This window comes from Procambarus clarkii, chromosome 32 (assembly GCF_040958095.1).
Source record: "Procambarus clarkii isolate CNS0578487 chromosome 32, FALCON_Pclarkii_2.0, whole genome shotgun sequence".
Classification (NCBI taxonomy): Eukaryota; Metazoa; Arthropoda; class Malacostraca; order Decapoda; family Cambaridae; genus Procambarus; species Procambarus clarkii.
Genome location: NC_091181.1, coordinates 1,943,628 through 1,962,084, shown reverse-complemented (window position 1 = coordinate 1,962,084; position 18,457 = coordinate 1,943,628). Strand labels below are relative to the sequence as shown.

The 18,457-nt window shown below is 42.2% G+C and overlaps 1 protein-coding gene across 1 annotated transcript in view; it reads right to left on the bottom strand.

Moving 5' to 3' along the window:
- Nucleotides 1-2,736: 2,736 nt before the first annotated feature.
- Nucleotides 2,737-18,457, bottom strand: part of LOC138370384 (glutamate receptor ionotropic, delta-1-like) — a 188,544-nt gene continuing 172,823 nt past the window's right edge. The window contains exons 6-8 of the mRNA XM_069334736.1: nucleotides 5,239-5,401; nucleotides 3,900-4,146; nucleotides 2,737-2,873 (exon numbers count right to left, since the gene is read on the bottom strand). Of these exons, the coding sequence (XP_069190837.1) occupies nucleotides 2,737-2,873; nucleotides 3,900-4,146; nucleotides 5,239-5,401 (547 nt within the window). The remainder of the gene's footprint in view (nucleotides 2,874-3,899; nucleotides 4,147-5,238; nucleotides 5,402-18,457) is intronic.

Here is an 18,457-nt window from a genome sequence, read left to right as displayed (position 1 = left end):
CTTTTATCACATCCAACTCTAGCAAAACCTTCCTTACTGGTAATGAAGTATGTAATGGTAATCTTAATCACTGATAATCTTAATTATTCTAGTGGTTTCTGGTTAACTATTCCCTCTCTTATCTCTGGAACTTCTCCTGGCTCTAATGTGAAGACCTATAATTTCTTATTCAGTTTCTCACACACTTCCTTGTCGTTTGTAGTGAATCTGTTTGCCCCTATCTCAATTTCATTACCTGTTCCTTTACTGTTTTTTTCTCCTGATGTAATCCGGTCGCCGCCGGGGAGCCGGTCGGCCGAGCGGACAGCACGCTGGGCTTGTGATCCTGTGGACCTGGGTTCGATCCCAGGCGCCGGCGAGAAACAATGGGCAGAGTTTCTTTCGCCCTATGCCCCCTGTTACCTAGCAGTAAAATAGGTACCTGGGTGTTAGTCAGCTGTCACGGGCTGCTTCCTGGGGGTGGAGGCCTGGTCGAGGACCGGGCCACGGGGACACTAAAAAGTCCCGAAATCATCTCAAGATAACCTCAAGAAGATGTGGCGGTGCAGCAATTTAGGTTGAGTCTTTGTCTTGCTTGCGATGTCATTTTCGTATTGCCCTTGTGCCTCTCTTCTCAACCTGACATATTCATTGCTGACACTCTGGTATCTTTCTCTGCTCTCAGTCAAACTATAGAAATGACAGTGTCCTGTTATTTCTATAGTTTCTTACTTTGCTGCTTAGCTAGCCTTCATCTCTGATTAAACCATGGGTTTCTTATCTTCATTTCATTGTTTTCCTAAATCACTTCTGCATGATGTAGTCCATTATGTCTTGGGTCGTCTTTCCCATGAGCTCTATTTCCCCATGTTATATCTGTTAGGAATTTTCTTATCTCCTCATAGTTTCCCTTTCAGAATGCCAGCCTTTTGTTTGCAGTACTCCTCGAGTTCATTAATCTCTTCTTCAACCAGATACTCAAACGTCAGTACACTGTGGTTGCTCATTCCTACTGAGCCTTGAAATCGATTTCCCATATGTCAAAGTCGTTCAGAGTGAAGACTAGGTCGAGTTTCACTGGTTCATCGTTTCCTCTCATTCTTGTGGGTTCCCTGAAATGCTAGCTTAAAATGTTTCTTGTCGCCACATTCAATAGTTTAGTTCTCCATATATCCTCACCTCCGTGCTGTTCCTTGTTCTCCCAGTCTTTCCTTCCGTGATTAAGTCCCCCATGATGTGCACATGGGATCTATTTCTACAGGCAGCAGAGGCTGTCTCCTCAATTATAGTGTTAACTGCCATGTTGTTGTTGTCATACTCTTGCCTGGGTCTTCTGTCACTTGGTGGAGGGTTATATATCACTGCTAATACTACTCTTGGTCCTCCCACTGTCATGGTGCCTGTTATGTAGTGTCTGAATCCCTCGCAACCCGGGATAACCATCTCCTTGAAACTCCATTCCTGCCTCATTAGTATGGCCACTCTACCTCCTCCCCTTCCTTCCTTATCTTTCCTTATTACAGTGTAGTCCTGGGGAAACACCGCATTCGTTATGAGTCCTGATAGTTTTGTTTCTGTGAGTCTGATTACATCTGGGTTCACTTCTTGTGCTCTTTCCTTAGTTCACTTGTCTTGCTTGTGATCCCATCTATGTTCGAGTACATCACCCTGAAACTGACTCTCTTCTGTGCTTCCTCAGTTTCTGTTGGTTCCCCTGAAGCAGGGAAACAGGGTGGGTCCGGGATGGGAGGGCCTAGGAATTGGGACTTGGGGGGGATCTGGAGTGTGCGGGACTGGGAGAATCTGGTATGGTGAGGGTGGTGGAGGAGGGATGGCTTTGTGGGGGGGGGAAGAGATGGCTTGGTGTGTGGGGAAGAGGGAAAAGCTTAGGGGCGTGGGTGAGAGTGGGAAGCTTAAGGGTGGAGAGGCTTGGAGGAGTGTGGGAGAATGGGAGGCTTGTGGGGGTATGGGAAGAGGGAGGGCTTGGAGAAATTGGGGAGAAGGGAGAGTAGAAGAGGTGGGAGGACTGGGGGGGGAGGTTGTGGAGAGGGGGGGGCTGAGGCGGTTAGGAAGAAGGGAGAGCTTAGTGGAGTGGGGTAGAAGGGGAGTGCTTAGGGAGATGGGAGAGAATGGAGGGCTTACGTGGGGCAGGGGAGAATAGAGGGCTTCGGGGTGGGGGGAGAAGGGAGGGGTATGTGAGAGAAGGGAGGGCTTGGGGGTGTGGGAGAAGGGAAGTCCTGAAGAGGGGGGAGTCCCCTAGGTGGGCAACTAGTGGGGGGAGGGGCTGGCCACGGGGGTTGAGGCATGTAGGACGTCCTATTGTATGCAAGGTTGGGGTGGGCTTTCTCCCTTGTGGCTGTTGAACTGCTTGTGGTGGATTCCCCACATCCCCTCTGGGATTGTAGGACTCGGGTTGTGGCTCCCTGGTTCTCTTTCTTTCTCCCTACGCCCCCTCCTTGCAGCTGCTGCCCCCATTTTATCGTCCCTTGTCATATCCCTCTGCAGGAATACCTGTTTGAATGTCAGTACATTTGCTAGTCTGCTTCCTTGCTAACAAGACCTTGTTTGTGCTGTCATTCATTAATACCAACTTTATCAATCGGTCTCTGCCCTTGTGTGCACTGTCCAAGCCTGAAAACGTTTTTCAATATTCTGGTCAGTCCCTCTCCCTCTCCATCCTTTACCTCTTTAAGGATCTCATTACCTTCGTTTTTGTCCTTGTCTCTCCACTCAGCTGGACTGGTCCCTGTTTACTACTTAATGCCTACTATTACTTCTGCTCTTTTTCGCTGTATCAACCGGCTGTACATTAGCTGCTTCCTGAGAAGAAGCACTTTCATGGCAACTTCCATTACTGCAAAACCTAGCTTCAGGTTTCTTTTTAAACGAAAACTCTGCAAATTAGTTTTTTGTAGAAGTTCACTTTAAAAGAACATTACAATCTCCCTGAGTGATGATTTGTGTCTGGCTATTGGGGAAGGATTCTCTTGCAGGCTTCTTATTTCCCTCTTTTGCTGTTTCCAGCTCATCCTGCTCGTTGGTTACTGTCTCCCTCATTACCCTCAGTCCTTCCCAGAATTCACTCCAACGTTTTGTTCAATTGGTTTCCCTCATCCAGGCATCCTGTCCCTCCCCTTCGTCTGATTTTGTTCCTTCCATGTTTGTCTCCCCTGCGTTTGCCTCCCAGTTACTCGCATGTTTCCTGTTGCTTAGATACTCCCCTATCCACTGGAGCACCTTACATTTCACTCTTGCCTGTTTTTCCAACTTTTTTTAATAGCCTTTTATGGAGCCTTTTATGGGGTACTTTGTGTCAAATGCTTTCTGATAGTCCAAGAAAATGAAGTCTGCCCACCCTTCTCCTTCTTGCTCAATTTTTGGTGCTTGGTCATTGAATTCTATTAATCATGTCAGACACGATTTACCGTCCCTGAACCAATGCTGGTGGTGTGTTACAAAGCTCTTTCTCTCCAGATGTTCTATGAGCCTTTTCCTCGTGATCTGCTCCATCACCTTCATTCTATACAAGTTAAAGAAACTGACCTGTAGTTCAGTGCCTCATGCCTGTCACCCTTTTTGTATATTGGAAATACATTAGCTGTGTTCCAGCTTTCCGGTAGGCTTCTTGTTTCCAGTGACCTGTTATACACCATAGAGAGTGACACACTGAGTGCTTCTGCATCCTATTTTAGTATCTATGGTGAGATTCGGTCAGGTCCATCAGCCTTTGTCACATTCAGCTCCAACAGATTCCTTTTATCATCATCACTGGTTAGCTCAAAATCTTCCAAGGCCGCTTTGTTTGCCGCCTCCTCATTTAGTGCAGGGGCTTCTCCTTGTTCTATTGTGAAGACCTCCTGGACTCTTTTGTTGAGTTCTTTGGACACTTCCTTGTCATTCACTGTTTAGTTTAGCTTTACTCGCGATGTCATTTTCATACTGTCTCTTTGCTTCTTTCCTCACTCTGTGGTACTCATTTCTGGCCTTCTGGTACCTCTCCTGGCTCTCTGGTGTCCTGTTATTCCTGTAGTTTCTCCATGTCCTTGCACTCAATTGCTTCGCTACCTTACATTCCTGATTGTACCATTGATAATTCTGTTGCTTTTCATAATTCTTCTTAAGGGCAAGAATAAACCTGTCTGTAGCGTCCAAGCACTTCTTGGTGACCTAGTCCATCATATCCTGCACAGTCGTTTCTCTGAGTTCTGTTTCTCGTGAGATTCCCATTAGGAAGTTCCTCATCTCTGTTTGAACTGTGTGAAAATTACAGATACCTATGTTATACAGTCTGCTATAACTTACTATAATATACAGTCCGCTTATGAAAGAAATTAAATAAACAAACTAAGCCACATAATCTCATAGGGAGGGACACGGGAAGGGGAAGGGACGTGATCTTAAATAGACGAGGGTAGACATAGCCTAATCTACTCTATTATTTTCAGATGTATATTATTATCTCAATAAACTTACTTGAACTTGAAGGATCAGTAACAAGGCCATGACGTCATGGCCCACATCACCCACTATGCTAAGACGCACACACAGGAGCTGGTCGCAGATTGATCAATCCCAGAGACAAATTACAGTCTAGACATTAAACCAAATTTCCGGTTTATGAATGAAAAATACTTTACACACGACTCATTACTGATGGTGACTACTTGTCTCAGACAGTGCGTGGTTCACGGCCTCTGCTCCAATGGCTCGTCTCTAAACACTTTCACCACATATTGCAAATACTTATAATTGGCAAGAAAACCTTATCACATAATTTATGCTAAGTTAGGCCTAACTACTAAACACATTCTGGTATGTAAATTATTTATGAGAAAATTTAAATTTTTAATATGAATTAAGTTAAAATTTATAAATGCATATTTGGGAGGAGCCGTGGCCAAGGACTAGTTGTTAATAATGTGACCTGTTGACTCAGGAACTTGCTCACTGCCAGTGATGAACGGATGGCAACGCACGCAAGGGATATCTATTTCCAAACATTAGGAAGACTATAATATTTCCCAATAATTAATCAGGATCTCAAGGTATTTAATTATGCAAATGAACTATTGTAATAGTAAAGATTGAAGAGCATGATTTGAAAAGTGTTTAAGTGTAGGACAGAAATATTTAGGTATGTAAGTAAGAATATTTTTCCAGACATAACGATACACAAACGATTTTATTAGTAAAATATATAATCAAATGAATAAATTATCAAATAACTCAAGGAAACAAAATATTATTCACATAATTTACCCCTGGAGTGTTCGCTTGGGTCTTGTAGATGTTGGGATGATGTTTCTTCCTGTTCTCCTTGGCGCGTCCAGCAATCACTTCCTTAGTCCAGTACTGAATGATGCCAGCGTCTGTCAGTCTAGACATTAACTGTCTAAAACGGGGACAGAATGGTTCCCCTTTTCTGGAAACAGATTAAATTTAAAGATCTAAAGTCAAATCTGTGGTGGTTTGATTTAATGGACATTGTTACGGAAGGGAGAGGTTTGGAAGAGCCATCTTTTTTCTTCCAGCAGACTCTGCTCAGTAAGCCTGCGTTCGAGTACAACCCTCTGTCCCCGCAATCGTAGTCAATACTTTGTTCATATGCGCACCATTAACACAGGTACCTTAGCAACTCCCCTCACTTCAGCACTGAAACCAGGATAATCAAGAAACTAACAACGTTATATGGAGGACCTATGGCAATTCCACAACCAAGAGATGGCTTTCTGAACCTTGCAGGAATCAACCTCACTGAGGACCAAGTCACTCTCCTAAATCTGGGTATAAACTGTCACGTTATGTCCAGACCAAGTGAGATGGATGGAAAGTGGAGTTGGAGATTCTGTTGGACGACATATTCGACCTCGAGACAAAAGAAGGTCACCACCAAAGACACCTTACAAGCAGAACTTATTGCGGAAGGAGGAAAGAATCGAGGTAACTACAGAAGCACCATACTGTCCCCCGAGCTCAAAGCGGCAGCTAAAAGCCTTCGTGAGAACAAGGAGATAGTTGTCAGGAGAGGTGACAAGTCGCCAATATACGTCATTCTTAAAAAAGACGAATATCTGGCGAAAATGAACCTCATACTCTCTGACCAAACTAAATTCCAAAGGGTAACGAAGGACACTACAGCCGAATTGAAAGCAAAGGTCAACAAATTGATCGAAACTGTGAACGCCAAGAAATCCGGACTCGACCTGCCAAAGATTATTGGGGAATATAAACCTGGATACGCGTATGGAAATGTCAAGACACATAAGCCTGGAAACCCACTTCGGCCAATCATCAGCCAGATACCTACACCCACGTACAGACTGGCGAAGCGACTCAACGGCCTGCTGACTCCTTATGTCCCTTGCGCCTTCAGCCTAACGTCTCCAAAGGAATTTGTTGACTTACTGCGGGGAACACGGGCCACAGGGATAAGAGCCTCGTTGGACTTAGAATCACTGTTTACCAACGTACCTGTGGATGAAACAATCGGGATGATAGCGGACAGAGTGTATCGTGATCCGGCTTGTACTCCTCTTGACATACCAGAAAACATTCTAAGGAAACTACTCCAAGCTTGTACTAAAGAGTACAGGGAGCCGGTCGGCCGAGCGGACAGCACGCTGGACTTGTGATCCTGTGGTCCTGGGTTCGATCCCAGGCGCCGGCGAGAAACAATGGGCAGAGTTTCTTTCACCCTATGCCCCCTGTTACCTAGCAGTAAAATAGGTACCTGGGTGTTAGTCAGCTGTCACGGGCTGCTTCCTGGGGGTGGAGGCCTGGTCGAGGACCGGGCCGCGGGGACACTAAAAAGCCCCGAAATCATCTCAAGATAACCTCAAGAAGAAGAGGCACGCTTCTTGAGCCCGGATGGGCACATGTATATGCAAGTAGATGGGTTCGCCTTGTGTTCTCCCCTAGGTGTCCTGTTTGCGAACTTCTACATGGGTACCATCGAGCAAAAATTCTTAGTCGACATGATCTTGACACCGGCCATCAGGTACCTGATGTCAGACATCTGCAGGAGCTGAAGGAGGCATTTGAGCAGAATTCTGTGTTGTGTTTCACTTACGAGATGGAGAAGGATGGGAAGCTGCCCTTTCTAGATGTAACAGTCATGGAAAGGAGCGGAGGTTTCCACACTGCAGTCTACACTAAGGAAACAAACATAGGAATGTGCCTAAATGCCAACAGTGACTGCCCAGACAGGTACAAGAGGAGTGTTGTTAACGCTTATGTCGACCGTGCTCTCAGCCACAGCTAAGGATGGAAGCAAGTCGACGAAGAACTCTGTAGGGTAAGGCAGGTCCTAGTCAACAACGGCTTCTCCAATGGTTTCGTTGAAGACATCATAAGAAGGAAAGTGAAACGCCATGCAACCTCTGAAGAGACAACTAACAACACCTATACCCCCTATTAGACTATTTTACAGGAACTTCTTTTCCACAGCTCATAAAACGGAGGAAAGGGTCCTGAAAGATATTGTTAATTATCCCTACAGACAAAAATCAGAAGATACAACTGACAATTTACTATAAAACCAAAGAAACGGCCAGCCTACTCATGAGAAACTCTCCAGACACAAAGCAGAACGCTTTAAAAGAGAACAACGTCGTCTATGCCTTCAAATGCCCTCTTGGAGACTGTAAGCCTCAAAAAACTCAGTATATAGGCAAGACAACAACATCTCTTTCCAGGCGATTAACGATGCATCAGCAACAGGTCTCCATTAAGGAACATATAATCTCTTCCCACAAACAAACCATCACCAGAGTAATCTTAGCAAACAACACAGAAATCACCGATAGATACAGCGATAGCAGGCGGCTTGACATCTGCGAGGACCTACACATCAAGAAGTCAACACCAGCAATCAACAGCCAATTAATGCACAACTATATTCTACCCACTTCAAGACTCCCCTCCAATATAGAAGCATCAAGAAATATGGGCCAATAGGCCCTCTGCAATTACTTCCATTCTTACCTTCAATACCCATTGTTTCGTGTTCTATCCTGTGTTGAAAGTTTTGTTCACCTCATCCAAAACTGTTGTAACATATCACCTCACCCAAAATGCGGGTATAAAATGAAAAATGAAAGCTGTTTAAATAATAGTAATAGAAAGTCTCCCAATGAAAAAGGCTGCCTATGATCCGACAATCCTAAAAGGCGCATAGTAGAAGAGCAAATGTATAGCATAGCAGTAGCAGGAGCCACCCACATCTTCACAGACGGATCGGTGGACACAGAATATGAGAGTGCTGGCGCTGCTCTTTGCACGACCAACGTACAGGCATATTGGAGACTGGGAGGACTAGTATCATCAACCCAAACTGAGCTGTTTGCCATACAACAGGCATTCGCATATGTGATTGCACAAAACACTCAAAATGCAATCATACACACAGACTCAAAAGCTGCACTTCAAATACTAGGACAAAAACAGTGGAAAGATAATGTGGAAATAATTACCACCATTTTGTATCTTGGAGCAGTCGCTAAAGGCAAAGGACTCAACATAACTTTAAACTGGATCCCATCCCATATTGGAATCCCATTAAATGAAAAAGCTGATGAAATTGCTAAATTGGCAACTCGTCATCCAGTGATACATAAAACAATTCAACCCAGCCTAGAGAACATAAGAAACATCATCACCAAAAAACTCTCACATCTCAACAAAGCCTACCTACACCAGAGAATAGCTGAAGATTCGCCATCTGCAACATGGTATCTTCAGGCAACATGGTATCTTCATGCCGGCACTCGGATTACTATCCGAGTGCCGGCGGTGGGGTGGTTCAAATAGCCTCGGCTATCACCTCATTATGTCCGGTCGTGATGGTCAAGTGGATTAAGGCGTCTTATACATACCAGTTGCGTTGCTTCTGGGAGTATGGGTTCGAGTCACTTCTGGGGTGTGAGTTTTCAGTTGCATATTGTCCTGGGGACCATTCAGGCTTGTTCGCATATATATATATATATATATATATATATATATATATATATATATATATATATATATATATATATATATATATATATATATATATAGGGGTGTGAGTTTTCAGTCGCATATAGTCCTGAGGACCATTCAGGCTTGTTCGCATTTGTGTTCCTCACGTGTGCCCCAAAGAATGAGGTGATTTGGTGAAATGCTATGCCCAAGATTACCATCCGAGTTGCCGGCGGGGAAGTGGTTCAAATAGCCTTGGCTATCACTTCCTTTTGTCCGGCCGTGATGGTCAAGCGGATTAAGGCGCCCTGTAATTACCAGTTGCGTTGCTCCTGGGAGTATGGGTTCGAGTCATATATATGTATATATATATATATATATATATATATATATATATATATATATATATATATATATATATATATATATATATATATATATATATATATATATATATATATACATATATATGTATATATATGTATATATGGCACAACTCTCCTAAACACGAGAGTGAAGTATACAACTTTAGAACACTTTCCCACCAGGAGACTCGAACCCTAGCCAGCACAGAAGCCTTCCAGCAACTGGCATAACAGGTACGCCTTAACCCTCTCCACCACCTGCTCAGACCCTTAAAAGAGATGGTAATTTCGGAGTATTTAAATACACCAAAGATCAACACCTCCCAAGAGCACTAGAGCAAGTGAGGGGTCATTTAGACGTTAATTTCATCAAGTCCCTGTTAATATGGGAAGACACAGTGTCTATGCTTAAGGCACAACTCTCCTAAACACGAGAGTGAAGTATACAACTTTAGAACACTTTCCCACCAGGAGACTCGAACCCTAGCCAGCACAGAAGCCTTCCAGCAACTGGCATAACAGGTACGCCTTAACCCTCTCCACCACCTGCTCAGACCCTTAAAAGAGATGGTAATTTCGGAGTATTTAAATACACCAAAGATCAACACCTCCCAAGAGCACTAGAGCAAGTGAGGGGTCATTTAGACGTTAATTTCATCAAGTCCCTGTTAATATGGGAAGACACAGTGTCTATGCTTAAGGCACAACTCTCCTAAACACGAGAGTGAAGTATACAACTTTAGAACACTTTCCCACCAGGAGACTCGAACCCTAGCCAGCACAGAAGCCTTCCAGCAACTGGCATAACAGGTACGCCTTAACCCTCTCCACCACCTGCTCAGACCCTTAATAATAATACTTTGGTGTATTTAAATACTCCGAAATTACCATCTCTTTTAAGGGTCTGAGCAGGTGGTGGAGAGGGTTAAGGCGTACCTGTTATGCCAGTTGCTGGAAGGCTTCTGTGCTGGCTAGGGTTCGAGTCTCCTGGTGGGAAAGTGTTCTAAAGTTGTATACTTCACTCTCGTGTTTAGGAGAGTTGTGCCTTAAGCATAGACACTGTGTCTTCCCATATTAACAGGGACTTGATGAAATTAACGTCTAAATGACCCCTCACTTGCTCTAGTGCTCTTGGGAGGTGTTGATCTTTGGTGTATTTAAATACTCCGAAATTACCATCTCTTTTAAGGGTCTGAGCAGGTGGTGGAGAGGGTTAAGGCGTACCTGTTATGCCAGTTGCTGGAAGGCTTCTGTGCTGGCTAGGGTTCGAGTCTCCTGGTGGGAAAGTGTTCTAAAGTTGTATACTTCACTCTCGTGTTTAGGAGAGTTGTGCCTTAAGCATAGACACTGTGTCTTCCCATATTAACAGGGACTTGATGAAATTAACGTCTAAATGACCCCTCACTTGCTCTAGTGCTCTTGGGAGGTGTTGATCTTTGGTGTATTTAAATACTCCGAAATTACCATCTCTTTTAAGGGTCTGAGCAGGTGGTGGAGAGGGTTAAGGCGTACCTGTTATGCCAGTTGCTGGAAGGCTTCTGTGCTGGCTAGGGTTCGAGTCTCCTGGTGGGAAAGTGTTCTAAAGTTGTATACTTCACTCTCGTGTTTAGGAGAGTTGTGCCTTAAGCATAGACACTGTGTCTTCCCATATTAACAGGGACTTGATGAAATTAACGTCTAAATGACCCCTCACTTGCTCTAGTGCTCTTGGGAGGTGTTGATCTTTGGTGTATTTAAATACTCCGAAATTACCATCTCTTTTAAGGGTCTGAGCAGGTGGTGGAGAGGGTTAAGGCGTACCTGTTATGCCAGTTGCTGGAAGGCTTCTGTGCTGGCTAGGGTTCGAGTCTCCTGGTGGGAAAGTGTTCTAAAGTTGTATACTTCACTCTCGTGTTTAGGAGAGTTGTGCCTTAAGCATAGACACTGTGTCTTCCCATATTAACAGGGACTTGATGAAATTAACGTCTAAATGACCCCTCACTTGCTCTAGTGCTCTTGGGAGGTGTTGATCTTTGGTGTATTTAAATACTCCGAAATTACCATCTCTTTTAAGGGTCTGAGCAGGTGGTGGAGAGGGTTAAGGCGTACCTGTTATGCCAGTTGCTGGAAGGCTTCTGTGCTGGCTAGGGTTCGAGTCTCCTGGTGAGAAAGTGTTCTAAAGTTGTATATGTATATATATATATATATATAATATATATATATATATATATATATATATATATATATATATATATATATATATATATATTATTAAATATGACCGAAAAAGTAAGATTAATAATTCTAACACGAATTTTCTCAATCTTTCGTACATTACGCTTCACTGTTGGAGGTAAATCAAAAATCAATTCTCCAAAATTCATTTTTATTTCTAGTCTGACGCGACACGGGCGCGTTTCGTAAAACTTATTACATTTTCAAAGACTTTAGTTCACAAATACACAACTGAATAGAACTTACGTATCTCCGATTTTATATCTACATTTGAGTGAGGTGGAAGGGGTGATGTGGCATTAACACAAGACAGAACAAAGTGTGGTATTAATAGGGTATTAATTTCATCAACACAAGACAGAACAAGAGTATTAATAGGGTATTAATTTCATCAACACAAGACAGAACACGAAACAATGGATATTGAATAGAAGTGTTTGTACAAAGCCTATTGGTCCATATTTCTTGATGCTTCTATATTGGAGCGGAGTCTTGAGGTGGGTAGAATATAGTTGTGCAATAATTGGCTGTTGATTGCTAGTGTTGACTTCTTGATGTGTAGTGCCTCACAAACCTCAAGCCGCCTGCTATCGCTGTATCTATCGATGATTTCTGTGTTGTTTACTAGGATTTCTCTGGCGATGGTTTGGTTGTGGGAAGAGATTATATGTTCCTTAATGGAGCCCTGTTGCTTATGCATCGTTAAACGCCTAGAAAGAGATGTTGTTGTCTTGCCTATATACTGGGTTTTTTGGAGCTTACAGTCCCCAAGTGGGCATTTGAAGGCATAGACGACGTTAGTCTCTTTTAAAGCCTCTTGTCTCCTCTTGACATACCAGAAAATATTCTGAGGAAACTACTCCAAGCTTGTACTAAAGAGGCACCCTTCTTGAGCCCGGATGGGCACATGTATAAGCAAGTAGATGGGGTCGCCATGGGTTCTCCCCTAGGTGTCCTGTTTGCAAACTTCTACATGGGTACCATCGAGCAAAAGTCTTAGTCGACATGAACTTGAAACCGGCCATATACTGCAGGTATGTTGACGACATTTTTACACAGGTACCTGATGTCAGACATCTGCAGGAGCTGAAGGAGGCATTTGAGCAGAGTTCCGTGCTGCGTTTCACTTACGAGATGGAAAAGGATGGGAAGCTGCCCTTTCTAGATGTAACAGTCATGGAAAAGGGCGGAGGTTTCCACACTGCAGTCTACACTAAGGAAACAAACATAGGAATGTGCCTAAATGCCAACAGCGACTGCCCAGACAGGTACAAGAGGAGTGTTGTTAACGCATATGTCGACCGTGCTCTCAGCCACAGCTCAGAATGGAAGCAAGTCGACGAAGAACTCTGTAGGGTAAGGCAGGTCCTAGTCAATAACGGCTTCTCCAATGGTTTCGTTGAAGACATCATAAGAAGGAAAGTGAAAAGCCATGCAACCTCTGAAGAGACAACTAACACAACACCTATACCCCCTATTAGACTACTTTACAGGAACTTCTTTTCCACAGCTCATAAAACGGAGGAAAGGGTCCTGAAAGATATTGTTAATAGAAACGTTATCCCTACAGACAAAAATCAGAGGATACAACTGACGATTTACTATAAAACCAGAAAAACGGCCAGCCTACTCATGAGAAACTCTCCAGACACAAAACAGAACGCTTTAAAAGAGACTAACGTCGTCTATGCCTTCAAATGCCCACTTGGGGACTGTAAGCTCCAAAAAACCCAGTATATAGGCAAGACAACAACATCTCTTTCTAGGCGTTTAACGATGCATAAGCAACAGGGCTCCATTAAGGAACATATAATCTCTTCCCACAACCAAACCATCGCCAGAGAAATCCTAGTAAACAACACAGAAATCATTGATAGATACAGCGATAGCAGGCGGCTTGACGTTTGCGAGGCACTACACATCAAGAAGTCAACACCAGCAATCAACAGCCAATTATTGCACAACTATATTCTACCCACCTCAAGACTCCGCTCCAATATAGAAGCATCAAGAAATATGGACCAATAGGCTTTCTACAAACACTTCTATTCAATATCCATTGTTTCGTGTTCTGTCTTGTGTTGATGAAATTAATACCCTATTAATACTCTTGTTCTGTCTTGTGTTGATGAAATTAATACCCTATTAATACCACACTTTGTTCTGTCTTGTGTTAATGCCACATCACCCCTTCCACCTCACTCAAATGTAGATATAAAATCGGAGATACGTAAGTTCTATTCAGTTGTGTATTTGTGAACTAAAGTCTTTGAAAATGTAATAAGTTTTACGAAACGCGCCCGTGTCGCGTCAGACTAGAAATAAAAATGAATTTTGGAGAATTGATTTTTGATTTACCTCCAACAGTGAAGCGTAATGTACGAAAGATTGAGAAAATTCGTGTTAGAATTATTAATCTTACTTTTTCGGTCATATTTAATAATATATGTCTACAGGAAAGACTGCTACCAAAATATACTAATATATATATATATATATATATATATATATATATATATATATATATATATATATATATATATATATATATATATATATATATATATATATATATATATATATATATATATATGTTTATGTCGTACCTAGTAGCCAGAACGCACTTTTTGGACTACTATGCAAGGCCCGATTTGCCTAATAAGCCAAGTTTTCCTGAATTAATATGTTTTCTCTAATTTTTTTCTTATGAAATAATAAAGCTACCCATTTCATTATGTATGAGGGAAATTTTTTTTTATTGGAGTTAAAATTAACGTAGATATATGACCGAACCTAACCAACCCTACCTAACCTAACCTAACCTATCTTTATAGGTTAGGTTAGGTTAGGTAGCCGAAAACGTTAGGTTAGGTTAGGTTAGGTAGGTTAGGTAGTCGAAAAAAAAATTAATTCATGAAAACTAGGCTTATTAGGCAAATCGGGCCTTGCATAGTAGGCTGAGAAGTGCGTTCTGGCTACTAGGTACGACATTTAAATATATATATATATATATATATATATATATATATATATATATATATATATATGTATATATATATATATATATATATATATATATATATATATATTATATATATATGTATATATTTATATATATATATATATATATACATATATATATATATACATATATATATATATATATATATATATATATATATATATATATATATATATATATACATATATGTCGTACCTAGTAGCCAGAACGCACTTCTCGGCCTACTATTCAAGGCTCGATTTACCTAGTAAGCCAAGTTTTCATGAATTAATATATTTTCTCTAATTTATTTCTTATGAAATGATAAAGCTACCCATTTCATTATGTATGAGGTAAATTTTTTTTATTGTAGTTAAAATTAACGTAGATATATGACCGAACCTAACCAACCCTACCTAACCTAACCTAACTTATCTTTATAGGTTAGGTTACATTAGGTGGCCGAAAAAGTTAGGTTAGGTTAGGTTAGGTAGGTTAGGTAGTCGAAAAACAATTAATTCATGAAAACTTGGCTTATGCCAGGTGCATAACGTTCACACTCGCTCTCCACCTCCCCCCTCCCTCGTCGCTGATCACCAAACTAGCATTACCAGCCTGCCCGCTTCTGATTGGTGAATCGACGTCTGCACCACTGCACTTCTGTTCCTCAGTGCCATATACCTAGCCGATGTCTGGGCCTGCACCAGCCATTGGAGTTAGAATATTCTGTGCTCTCAAGCTGAAACAACCATCTGATATATGCTCTGTCTATTAGTGGATGTTCTCAGCCAGTGCTTTATTCTCAGCACCTGTTAATTTCATTTTGTCTTTATCCATTTTAGTGTAACGTCACCACTATATTTATAAATGTTATTTTTTGAATCTTGTGAGCTTGCACTGTACATAGCCAAGGAATTGTCTTATTTATAATTTGTTTTAAATTTAATTTAAGTTTCATTGTTCATACTATTTGTTTTGCATTTTTTTTCCTTACTTTGCCACAGGACACAACAGCTACGCAGTCATCTTTTTTTTTTAAATGTGATAGGCATTGACACCAGCCACTGGGAGGACTGCCGAACACCTACACTTCTTTTTTCCATCACATTTAATGGGGGCCTGTCCGGGAGCCTCACTCAGGTACTAGTACTAAAACATCAATTTGTAGTAAGTGTACTTGGCTTTTATACAGTTGCTTTTCAATATTTTCATTAATTTTAATATTTATATGGTGCTGTGTATTTTGTGCTTTCCGAGGGTAACATATTGTGAGTGTTGGATAACTGTGGATTACGTGGTGACTGGAGGCCTCAGTCATTCTCTTAATTGGTCATCCCTCCCTCAGTGTTATTACTCGTGTATTCCACCATTTTTGTCCATAGGATATTTCTCAAATTACAGCAGATCATCATTTTGGTACCCTGGTACTTTGATTTGTCTTCGGGCCAAAGCACCCTATCTTCTGCAATCCGACCACAGGAGGATACAGAGGGCCATAGTTCCTCTAGCACGGACTATGCTGTTCAGTTGGGACCTCAACAGCAGTTCTCGTCACCAGTTGACACTCGCACCCCTACACGTCGGTCAGAGATGATGATATTTACTCAGGTAGGGAATTAGCTTTCTTTTTTCAGAGCACAAGGAACGCTAATTCTGTAAGTATCATATTAAAGTAGGAAATCCTTGCTTCTGTCCTATAGAGACTCGGCAAGGTATCCCTACATTCTTGGACTACCCTTTTCTCGTTTGAAACTATCAAAAGTTTCATTTGTTTTTGAAACTATCGGTTACATTTATTTAGTAGGATTTTCTTGCCTTTATTCTCTTATATTGAGTACCGGGTACAAGATTTCCTGCGATTTTGATTGACTAATCATTAACCGTACTAATATTAACTTTAATTGTTAACGATTAAATTTCCACAGGATAGTTACCAGTTGCCACGTCATCCTATTACTGACACTTACAATATCACAAGTATATTCGTTGTACACTTATTTGTTATTTCAAAATGTTTCGTCTCTCAGCATTTCGTAACAATCCAGCAAGTGAAGTAGGGAACTTAAGTCGTGCCAGGAGGACCGAATTACAAACTCTTGCACACGAGTATCAACTAGATGCTCCCCCTGGAGCCAACAAAAATGACTTGCACAATCTTATCTTGGATTACCTCTTAGACGAAGGAATCATAGACTCTGATGTTCACGAAAACTATTATATTGCAGATAAATATGCTCTGGCAGCTATGAAGCTAAAGCTGGAACTAGCGAAAATCGAGTGGGAACAACAAAAAGAAGCTCTCCAGATAAGGGAACGTGAGGCGGCCCTAATTAAAGAAGAACAAGAACGCGAGACAGCCCTGGCGAAAAAAGCTCTACAACGAAAGGAACGTGAGGCTGCCCTAAAGAAAGAAGAACATGAACGTGAGGCTGCCCTACACCGTGAGCGGGAGAGAGAGAACAGGTTGAAGCAAGAAAACTTCACCTGGAGATGCAACGTGAGCACGATAAACAGCAAGCTGAGAGTGTTCTAGCATATCGTCAACAAGAACTCACCTTGGAAACTACACACCACACTCAGCGCCAACAAGCTACCGCTAGTCTTCCCGTAAGTTTTAATGTCTCTCATGCAAGTAAGTTAATGCCACCATTCGTTGAGACAGAGATGGATGTGTTTTTCACAACTTTTGAGACCCTAGCTAAAAAACTTAGCTGGCCTGAAGATCAGTGGTCTACCATTCTCAGAGTGCATCTCACAGGTAGAGCCGCAGTTACTCTCAGTACCTTAGCGTCTGAGAATGACTACCAGACCCTGAAGCAAGCAGTGTTGGACGCCTACCTTCTCTCCACCGGAAGCTACAGACGAAAATTCCGTGATTATCTAAAGGCAAGTACCACCACCTTTTTAGAATTTGCCAATACAAAGAAAAGATATTTCATGAAATAGCTGGAAACAGCACATGTCTCTACATTTTCAGAACTCGTCAACGTCATTCTAGTTGAGGAATTCTTTAGACGTGCTCCCCCTTCCATCCGTTTATATTTAGCAGACAAAGAAGAAACCGACTACATCAGATGTGCGAAGTCGGCTGACACCTACAGCCTCATACACCGGCTGACACCAGACCCACCTTCCAGTAAGAAGTCTTGGTCTAGTTATGACAAAGTGAGTACCGATCAAGCGAGCTCCCAATTGTATTGCAAGCATTGCAAGCTCTATGGACATACCATAGATAAATGTGGAAAAACTCAATACAAAGGCTATAGTGAAACTCCTAAACCCAAACCGACTCCTCCAAAGTCCGGTAAGCCTGTGATGAATGTTGGTGTTCCTATTAATGATCTTTCTCTCTTCAGCAAACACCTGTATCCTGGAACTGTCTCTGCCAACATCACAGATTCGGAGGGACGTTTTAAATTGAAGATCTTGAGGGACACAGCGGCTCTTCAGTCAATAATATTGAAATCAGCTGTGCCTAACATCACCTACACCGGGAAAACCGTCCTTATCACTGACCTCACTGCTACCACTCCGTATCCACTCGCCAGAGTCCACCTGGATTGTCATTTCATGACCGATGAAGTCCAAGTCGCCATCAGGGAAAAGCCTTTTCCCATGTCTGGAGTGCAACTTCTCCTGGGCAATGACTTGGCCGAAGATCTGCAACCTTCCAACCTGATCATCATGGACAAACCCCAGGTATATGAGTCTGTAGTGGACAACCCCATCCTAAAGTATGTTCCAGCAGAGGTTCAAGAAAGTGATGAAGTTTCTCCTCCGGTTTTGGTGACCACCCGTGCACAAGCTGCACGCCCGCAACCAGCTGACTCTACTGTAACCGCTGTCCCTCAAGACCCTCAGAATCTACCACAGAATCTTACTATGTTGGAGTTCCGTAAGTTACAAAGGGAGGGTCCTTCATTAACACCATTATTCTTCCAGG